At 52.8% G+C, this 9,417-nt stretch overlaps 1 protein-coding gene across 2 annotated transcripts; it reads right to left on the reverse strand.

Moving 5' to 3' along the window:
* Positions 1-2,653: 2,653 nt before the first annotated feature.
* Positions 2,654-9,153, reverse strand: EOMES (eomesodermin). 2 transcript variants are annotated; one of them, XM_025272214.3, is made up of 6 exons: positions 7,901-9,153; positions 6,738-6,892; positions 5,973-6,094; positions 5,390-5,548; positions 5,240-5,301; positions 2,654-4,434 (listed from the first exon to the last, which is right to left on the reverse strand). In XM_025272214.3, the coding sequence occupies exons 1-6, from the start codon at positions 8,767-8,769 to the stop codon at positions 3,753-3,755; spliced, it is 2,049 nt and encodes a 682-aa protein (XP_025127999.1). In that variant the 5' UTR covers positions 8,770-9,153; the 3' UTR covers positions 2,654-3,752. The 2 variants fall into 2 exon arrangements, with proteins under 2 accessions (XP_025127999.1, XP_025127998.1); XM_025272213.3 differs by having other exon boundaries at positions 2,654-4,491; positions 7,901-9,148.
* Positions 9,154-9,417: the final 264 nt, after the last annotated feature.

The following is a 9,417-nucleotide window of genomic DNA, read 5'->3' on the forward strand; positions in this document are numbered from 1 at the left end:
ATTTACAGAAGGGGACTGGATCAAGCCCACCAACGGAGTTTTGCAAATTGCCTTTAAAAGTGCGTCCCGAGGCTGCCGAAATCTTCGCGAGGTGAAAAGCCAAACTCTTGGAGACTCGCAGCGCGGTGGGGGACATCGCCGCGAGAGCAGAGCGGGACAGGGGAAGCGTCTAGACGAGTGAAGAATGAGTGCTTTCACTTTTTATCCCCACTGGAGGTTCAATTTCGATTAAAATCAAGGGGCAAGCTGAAATGTGTTTATTTCGGAGCGTTTCCACGACTCCTGCAGAACTAAAAAACAAACAAACAAACAAACACGGCATCGTACCCCCGGCCTGTTTGGTTCCGAGATAAGGAAGAGCCTGAAGAGGAAATGGAAGAGCGCGAGTCTGCCTTTACCCCTAGGCTGAAATCTAATCAGAGGCGGCTGAAAAGGAAGGAGGTTGGACCAAAAGCTGATCTGGAGCCTTTAAACCCCCGTTGAAGAGTAGGGGAGGTGATTCCTTGCAGATGCCGAGTAGGCTCCAAGCCCCGGCCCTGCTGCTCCTTCCACTCTTGCCCTATTTCTTTCCAGATTCCTCTCGCCTTTTCCAGTGGGTGGTTCCCCACTCCACCACCAGGATAGCTACCCTGCGCCCCAGCACTTCTGGGCTTCAGTTGCTTAAAGAAGGAATCCCGAGTCAGCGAGGAGAGAACTCGTGCCGGGGCGGGGTGGGGGGCAGAGGAAGGTCCTGATCCGAGTTCTCCCCAAAGCAGCAAAGAATTCCCGAGACTACGAGTGGAACGGTTTTTGTTGTTGTTGGCCTTCTTTTTAAAGACTCAGACAACCAAAAAGTGTTTGGCAATGTAAATTAGGACACGCGAAGAAAATGACAAAGTATTTCCAAGTCAGAGTCGGGTCGTTTTTGCACTTCTCTTGCATTGCAGTTTGTCTACTTGGAGATTTCTGTTTGGGGTTACAACGGAAGGGAGCCAGCAGAACCCTCCCAAGCCTGTGTCCTCCCCATCCCCCGCTCCCCCAGCTCAGGCAGTCTGCGCGGGCGCAAACGCTGAGACCCCCGGGGGTGATTGTAAACAAACGGGGCGCCGAGTCCTTGATCTTTATTTAAATAGAAGCTTGTTTATCGGTGTCATTCTAGGAGGATTAATTAGATACATCTCTTCACAATTTGGTGTCTGACACTCCATCTTAGGAATGCCTTATCACAAGGTGTTAATTGGGGCCACTCAGCCACTTACGTTTCTATTAAACACTGTGAGGGACTTTTCACAAGTACCAGGTTCTTTTTACTGTACGGTGCAAAAATATACAGCCCTGGAAATAGACTGGGGCCGGTGTCTGTTCCATCCCGGAGGTGATTAGCATTTGCAGTCTTTCCAGAAGGCAGAAGAGGAGAACATCGTTTCGAAATTCCATCGTATCTCCCAATACGGTCGGGTTCCTTGGGGTTGGGGGAGGGGAGAGCGCAGACGGCTTGGGCGGGGGGGGGGGGGGGGGGGGCGGTGCTCCTTGACGTCCTCCTCCGTCTGAATTTATCATCCCCAACAAGCACACATAAGCCAAATTTCAAGGCTTTAGCTTCCAGCTCCGGTAAAGTTCGGGGCGTTTTGAACAGGCATCGCCGGAGGGGCGGGTATAGAGACCCAGACCCCAAGGTCATGGGCGGCGCGGGAAGGATGACTCGGAGCCGGGAAGGGCGGTGGGAATGCGAGCCCCGGCAGAGGCGAGGCGCGAGCTCGCGGCGGCCTTAATTGGGCGCGGAAGGGGAGGAGGGCCCGGCCGATCGCTCGCCGCCCAGCACTAATCCTCTTAGCAGCTGCATTTCCGCGCCACGCAGTTAGCAGAATGACCCTCCCGTTCAGACCTTTACCCCGAGAGGGTCGGGAGGGGGCTGGAAAGGATTGCAAACCCGGCCAGAAGCCGTCTGCCGATAAGCGCGGCAGGGCGTCTGGCAGGGGGACAAAGGGCCCTCCGCCACACTCCTGGATTTAACTCTTCGGCGGGCCCAGGACTCAGTCGGGGGATGGAGTGGCCCTTGCCCTCCCTGGGACTGATAGCCGAGGAAGCGGCGCTAAACGCTAGGTGACCGACTCCGCAGCCACCCCGCACAGAGCGCTCCCGCCGCAGAGCTCGCGCCCTGGCCCGGAGCTGCCCCCGCGTCCCCAGAGCCTGGGGCTCAGGGAAGGAGGAAGCCGCGTAGCGGGGGTGGAGGCGGCCCGCACCCGCCTGACCTCGGGGGATCCGGAACTCGTGGGTGCTCAGAGGGCCGCGAGGGTGCCCGGGGAGCCCACGTGGGGCCGGGGATAGGAGGCCCGGGAGCGGCCCGGAAGCCGAGGACTTGGGGGTGGAGGCTCGCTCGGCTCCATCAAGCCTGCTGCGGGCAGTCTTGCACCGCCCCTCCTCGGCCCCAACCCCCATTGTCCAGACTTCCCAGAGCGGCGAGAAAACAACCCCATTCACCTTCAAGAAAAAAAGATAAAGAAGAACATCCCCATCCCCTCGAGAGGACAGTGTCCACTTAGAGATCCTAGAGCCTTCCGTGGGGGGAGCGGGTTGTGGAACTGTGTTCCTGCTGGAGGAAAGTGGAGAAAGCAGACTAAGATATTTGAAACAAAGATGAAAACCCATCGTACAGATGACAGAGCTAGGCCTGTTCCCTTAACGAACCACATTTATTAAAAATGACTACGACTGTACATAAAAATCCAAGGTCTCTAGAAAGCCTATAAGAGCTGGGGCGTTAAGGTTTCTGCTTCCTCAGGTTACCGAGTTGGGTAGTGGGGGTGGTAGAGGAAGAGGATGACGCGGGGAGTTTTCCTTAACACCGTTTCAAGTTAGTACAGTAGCTGAATACATTCTTAACTAGCTAAGAAGTAAACAGAATATTCCCATATGTTGCCCCCTGCTCCAGTAGCTGTGGTCCAATGATTTGCAAATTCTTTACAAAACCAAAGCACCAATTTTACATAATCTCATATACCTATGTAACTATACAATATTTTCCACATTATTCTACAGTGTATCTAAGCACACACAACTGTACAGTTAAAATTCTCCTTTTTTTCTTTTTGGCGACCCCCTTGCTGTCTCCTGAGTCCTATGAGGCCCCCGGCTGGCCCCCAGGGGCACACAGCAGAGGCCTAGCACATGAGGTGACTGAACCTGGGCAAACATGGCTTGTTTCAAAGCCTGGGAAGATCAGTCAGGCCAAACCAGCACCTTCACAAAGCTCTTCTTGCCTCCCAGGCTTCACGTCTTCTTTTCCTAGCAGAAAGTTAACAGCAAAAATTTCCTTGTTGAAGCGTAAGGCCCACCCTTCTCTCCCAGAAGCAAAACCATCTTACCACTCTGGGCTTCTATTTGCTTACAGATTTACAGATTAAAAAAAAACAAACACCAAAGCTTTCAACATCTTTGATAGCGCTAGGTCCTCCATCTCCACAGCCCCAGTTCACTGAATGTCTAGTGTCTCCAATAAATAAATCCGTAACTTTGAATCACCTTCAAATTTAAAAACACTTGAAAGTCCTCTGTTAATTTCATTAAAAAAAAAAAAAGTCTAGGCTTGTTTCAGTTACCTGCAGCAATCAAAAAGCTTTGGCACCTTCTTTTAGAGAATTGCACAAAACAGGACACATTGGGGTGGAAGGCAAATGTCTTTTTGGCAACAACCTAGGCGAAGAAGACAACAGAAACACCACCCAGTCCATGGGCAAACGGTGAGCTCATTTTGACAAGGTTAAAATAACTCTTTAGGGAGTTGTGTAAAAAGCATAATAACCCCCCATGCCTTTTGAGGTGTCTTTACTGTATTCTTCAGCGTTAATGTCCTCACACTTTATGGAGGGAGAATTTTCATTGCTAGAGGTGCTAGGAGACAGCCGCCTTCGCTTACAAGCACTGGTGTATACCCCCGAATCGTTGGAGTCGAGAGATTTGATGGATGGGGGTGTCTCTATCCAAGAAGAGCCAATTTCTTCTTTGACTTTCTCCTTGGAGAGCTGATCTTCAGAGAACCCTGGGGGGCTTGTTCGGGAGGTCCATGGGAGTCCAGCCGCCATCTTCCTCTGATAAGAGCCTCTGCCTCCCCACCCTGCCATCGCTGGGAAGGCAGGGTCGGGGTAGTACCCCAGGGCATGGGACGTCTGGAGGGGCAAGGATTTAATGCCATATGGGAGCAAGGTGCTGGAAGAATACTCAGACTCATAGGAACCGATGTCTATTTTGTTGGTCCCAGGTTGCTGGACAGGCGTGACAAGCCACCGCTGGGGAGGGTTGGCCACCTCTTCGCTCTGTTGGGGTGAAAGGAGGCCGTTGGTCTGTGGCACGGTTCTCTCACCATTGTAATATCGGGCTTGAGGTAAAGTGTTGACAAAGGGCTCCGGGAAGAAGGACTGAACGCCGTACCGACCTCCGGGGACAATCTGATGGGATCTAGGAGAATCCGTGGGAGATGGAGTTAACCTGTCATTTTCGGAAGCGGTGTACATGCTACAATACAAAGAGAAACACTTAAAAAAAAAAAAAACCCTAATGTTGTCCCCAGACAGTCTACATCCCAGAAATGAAGAAGGCTCTAGAGCCTGAGCGCTGGTCTGCTGAGTGAAGGGCCAGAGGTGGGGAGGCACCAGTCCATTTTAGCTGAACTCTTGGCTCACTGGGACAAAATTTCCCATCATGAAAGAGATAGTTTCCTCCCAGGCATTAAGCATTTAAACTATAGAAATTCCATCTTTGCAAGTCCTAGAACTTGAAGAACTGGGAGCAACTCTCCCTTCCGTGGTAGGGAAGGAATGCTGGCTGAGGTGGGGAGAAATGCCAACTTTAAAAGGCACTTGTGGGCCTTGCTGTTTGATGTTATGAAAATGACATCCTCTTGGTTTAAGGTTTTTCTTATGTAAAAAAAATGAGAGGGAATAATCCCTGCTCCTGAGAGAATAAAAAAAAAACTGGGATCAAATGGGAAGGAGGCATATAAATGCAGATTATGAAAATTTCAAATCTCCACTCAAATGTTAAAAAAATAAAAGCTTAACCTTAACATTTCTTTAGAAATGAACAAAATCCTTCTGTGAAAATTCCAAAGCAAGATTAGTCAAAGCCTAATATATGCAAAAATAAAAATGGGTAAAAATCCCAACTGTGAAAGCTCTTCCTAGAATACGGTCTCAAGAAAGTGTCTGATTCAACATGTCTCACTCAAAGATGACCAGGCAAGGAAAAATAAAGTTGCACTTACGAATCATAGTTGTCCCTGAAGCCTTTTGCAAAGGGATTGTGATCAATCTTTAGTTGAGTTATCTAGATAAGGAAAAAAGACAGTCACTGAGTGCTTTCTCTCTCACCCTGGATAGGGCTTTGGGGATGCTGGGGACTCTGGGGCACTCACATCGGTGTTTTGATAGGCGGTCACAGCAATGAACTGCGTTTCTGAGAAAGTGAAGGTCTGTGTCTTAGAGGGCTCATTCAAGTCCTCCACGCCATCCTCTGTGACTTCAACAATGTGCAGTCGCGGCTGGTACTTGTGTAAAGACTGTAAGACTATCATCTGCAAATGGTACAGAAAAAAGAGCTGCCAAGTCTCAAAAGTGAAGTCGATTTTGACCAATTCTATATTTTGGAATGGAACTTGCTTGCTCCTCAGCCCACAGCTAACTTTTTCTGTTGCCATTTTTGAAACTTAAAACATAGCCAAGTATGTGTGTTTCATAAACACTCTTGCGTCTTGGTTTCCTAAGTTGCCAAAAGATTTCAGTCTTTCTGTTCCTAATCGTTCACTCACTGTTATTGATATCGGATAGGAAAATGACCAAAAAAAAAAAAAAAAAGTAGAACTGAGAAAGGTCAAAGGAAAAAAAATACTAGAAAGTGGCAACAGGTAGCTGCAAATATTATAAACACAGTAAAGAATACAGAAACTCATTAGAAAACAGATTCACAGCCAGAAGACACCACCTCCTCTGTCACCCTACCTGGGTGTTGTTGTTGTTTGCGCCTTTGTTATTGGTGAGTTTTAACTTCCCAAAGGAAATCTCCTGTCTCATCCAGTGGGAACCAGTGTTAGGAGACTCGGGATGAACATACATTTTGTTGCCTAAGAGAAAATGAAACAAAACACAAAACTCAAGCATATATGGCTGTTTGCAAATGGAGGTAGGGGGAGAGATAAATTACTACTCATGGGCAAGATTTAAGAGCTAGACTTACAATGCCCGTCTCTCCTTAGAGCTTAAGAAGACCAGTGGAGACCAAGTAGTCTCTACTGATTCCCCTCCCAGGGGCCCTGTGCTTCCGGCCTTCCTTGGACAAAGCAAAAATGGAGCCAACGGGCAGTGCCTCTTGAAGGTCAATTTGCCGGTGTCTGAAGCTAGAAGGTCAAGATCTGCTGATGGAAGGTGGTTGGATTTTTATGATAAACTCAACCTTGGCGAGATCTTTTCTAAAGTTAAGATTAAAATGTCAGGAGCCTTGCCTCCCGGAGAGTTTATGGCAATGACGTCCTCAGAGGTAGGGATGTGGAGGGGCAGGCTAGCTAGGGTCGTGGTTAACATGCTATACGCTAGCCGGCAAGAGGTCTGACTTAGCGATTCTCTCCCTCAATCAAACATTCAACACAAAGAAACTCCTGCCAACACCTCCAGACCCCGGATGTGGAGGAAGCGATGCGAGATTTGGTTGTGCGTGGTCTGAGCGAGGCTCCCGGCGCGCCACCCTGCCCAGGCCTCCTCTCTCCTCACCCTGCATGTTATTGTCCGCTTTTCCGCAGGTCACCCATTTGCCCCCCTGGAAGCGCCAGTGGTTGGGGTCCGCCAGCACCACTTCTACGAACACGTTGTAGTGGGCGGTGGGATTGAGTCCGTTTATGTTGAAGCTCAAAAAAGGAAACATGCGTCTGTGCAAGGGAATAGAACCAGGAGATGTAAATCGCGACGCCGGGGCACAGACCCACGTTCGAGTACGACACTGGGAAGTCTACAAACAGAATACCGGTGGGTCAAGTGGCCCTCACCACGTACAATATTCTTGAGTTGGCAACTCGAGGGGAAATCTCTTTCCCGAAGTAATTTGCCCCAGTGTTATTATTTCCCCAATGCCCGCGCTTCTGCATCCCTCACTCAATTTCTCATCCCATTCAGATGCTTATTCATTTTCTTCCAGGATGTTTCTATTTAAAAATCTATATATCTATATATATATATCTATATATAGATATATATATTTTACAAGTACGAGTGCCAGGGAATATTAAGTTGCTCTCGTTTAAAAAAACAGAAACAAAAACTCTACTAGTAAGGCTACAAGTGTCCCTCGGACGCCCCTCTCGCAGCTCCCACCCCTCACTTTCCCCAGAATGAACCAGTGCCCGCAGTAGGATTTGTAGCCGAACTTTCTCGGCCCGGCATCCCAGCCCAGTCGGACTCCAGGGCCGGCCTAACCCACTCCCCGGATCAGCCCTCGCTGCTGGCGCTCACGTCCTCGCGCTCGTCCCCCGGATGCGCCCCGTGGAGACCTTGGCGCCTAAAACTGCGGGAGCCCACCTCCAGCGCTCGGGGGGAGCCACCCCTCGAGCCTTCTGGCCGGCCTGCAGGGACCCGTGTACAGCTGGGCAGGGGGATCTAGGAAATCCAGCTTTGTGGACAAGCCTCAATTTCCATTTCCGCCTCCTCCTCGTCAGTCTGGGTGAAGATGAGGAGAGCGAAGAGGGGAAGCAGCTTTAGCCTTAGCGCCCTGCACGAAGCGCCGGTGCGCGGACGGACTGGAGACGCGGCGTCTCCACTGGTTGAGCGAGGAAACTCTTCCAGCCACGAGCGGAGTGGGCGGGCCCCCATTCCCGGCCACCCCAGGACCACACAGGCCTTCTTTGCCCCCGCGCCTCCGGGCCCCTCCGCGCTGCGCTCACCTGCCCTGTTTCGTAATGATCATCTCGGTTTGGTGGCGGTGGAATTTGAGCCACAGAGGCCGGTTGCACAGGTAGACGTGGGCGCGGAAGCCGGAGCCGGGAACCCCCAGACCCCCTAGTCCTCCGCAGGTACCTGCGGCTGCCGCCCCTGGGTACGGCCCGTAGAGCGGAGCCCCCTGGCCGTACTGATAGGCGCCCGGGCCGCCCCCACCGCCGCCGCCGCCCGCGCCGCCGCTCGCACCGGCTCCCGTGCCGAACTGCGCCCTCCCGGGTGGGCACACGGCCGCGGGGAAGCCGCCGGGGGGCAGCATGGAGCCGTAGGGGTAGCGCGCCCCGTTGGGAGCCGGGTACACAGACCCGTGGGGCGCCCCGGCCGCCGCCTGGTACGGGAAGAGCGAGCAGGGCGCCGCCAGCTCCGAGCCCTGAGGCCCGGGGGACTGGAGGTAGTAGCGCTCCGAGCTCAGGCTGTCCATGGAGTAGCGCGCGCTAGCCGCGGCGGCGGCCGCAGCGGCCGCGGCGGCCGAGGGCAGCTCCTCCTCCCCGCAGGGGGAGCCCTTGCGGCCGTCCGGGGGCCCCGGCTTGGCCACGGCAGCGGCGCTGGCAAAGGCGTCCCCGGCGTCGGCGTCACTGAGCATGGTTGCGGGGGCCCCCGCGCCGGCGGCCGCAGGATCCCCGCTCGCCGCCTCGCACGAGAGGCTGCCCGAGAACTTCTTGGGCGCTTTGTCTAAGTCCAGCCTCTGAGGCGAGGGGGCCGCTCCCGGGAGGTGGCCGGCGCTCCCGCCGCCGCCTCCTCGCGCCCCCTCCAGCGGGTAGAAGTGCGCGCCGGGCAGGTTCACAGAGCTCACCAAGAGCTGCTCCCCTAACTGCATGCTTTGCAGAGCGCAGACGGCAGCTGGCTGCTTCCTCTCTGGCCGCGATCTGATTATAAAGGCAGGATGGGGGAGCCAGCGCCCTCTTCCGAGGGGAAGGTAACTTCCCCTTCCTCCCGTGCCGGGTTACCCACCTGGCGACACGCGGGCCGCTAAGGCGCGCGCAATTGCGCGCTGCGAACCCAGAGCCCTTTCCGAATGGAAAGCGCACGGAGTTTGAAGGCAAGAGGCGAAAGCTGACCGGGAAGCGATCCGCTTTTCCTTCCCGGTCTCTTCTGCCTCTCTGGACCTGTACTCTCCTGGCCCGCACACACAGGAAGAAGTCTTAGATCTCTCTCCCCATCCACCACCAGAGCTAGCCTTTCTGCCCTTCTCCACTGACAAACTATCGGTCAGGTTGACCACTTGGAAACTTGCAGGCTGTCATTGGCTGCTTTATATATGTGAGGCCAGGGAGTGGCTTCGCGGCCCTACAGCCTCGGGACCCTCTGATTGGTTGGTGGAGGTGACACTAATTCAATTAGGCATTTACTAATTGGATCAAGTTGCTGAGACTTTATTTTCCTATCCTTTAGCCTGATTTTTTTTTTTTATTTATTTATTTTTTTTTTTGAGATGCTGTCATGCTATGAGAATCAGTCCTGGTGT

The sequence above is a fragment of the Bubalus bubalis genome, chromosome 21 (genome assembly GCF_019923935.1).
Source record: "Bubalus bubalis isolate 160015118507 breed Murrah chromosome 21, NDDB_SH_1, whole genome shotgun sequence".
NCBI classification, from domain to species: domain Eukaryota; kingdom Metazoa; phylum Chordata; class Mammalia; order Artiodactyla; family Bovidae; genus Bubalus; species Bubalus bubalis.

Excerpts from the sequence above, each read along its gene's own strand:
- EOMES (XM_025272213.3), bottom strand. The coding sequence starts at position 8,769 with ATGCAGTTAGGGGAGCAGCTCTTGGTGAGCTCTGTGAACCTGCCCGGC. Across the intron at positions 6,893-7,900 it reads ATCATTACGAAACAGGGCAG|ACGCATGTTTCCTTTTTTGA; the intron begins GTGAGCGCAGCG and ends TCCCTTGCACAG. Across the intron at positions 6,095-6,737 it reads AGCGGACAATAACATGCAGG|GCAACAAAATGTATGTTCAT; the intron begins GTGAGGAGAGAG and ends ATTTTCTCTTAG.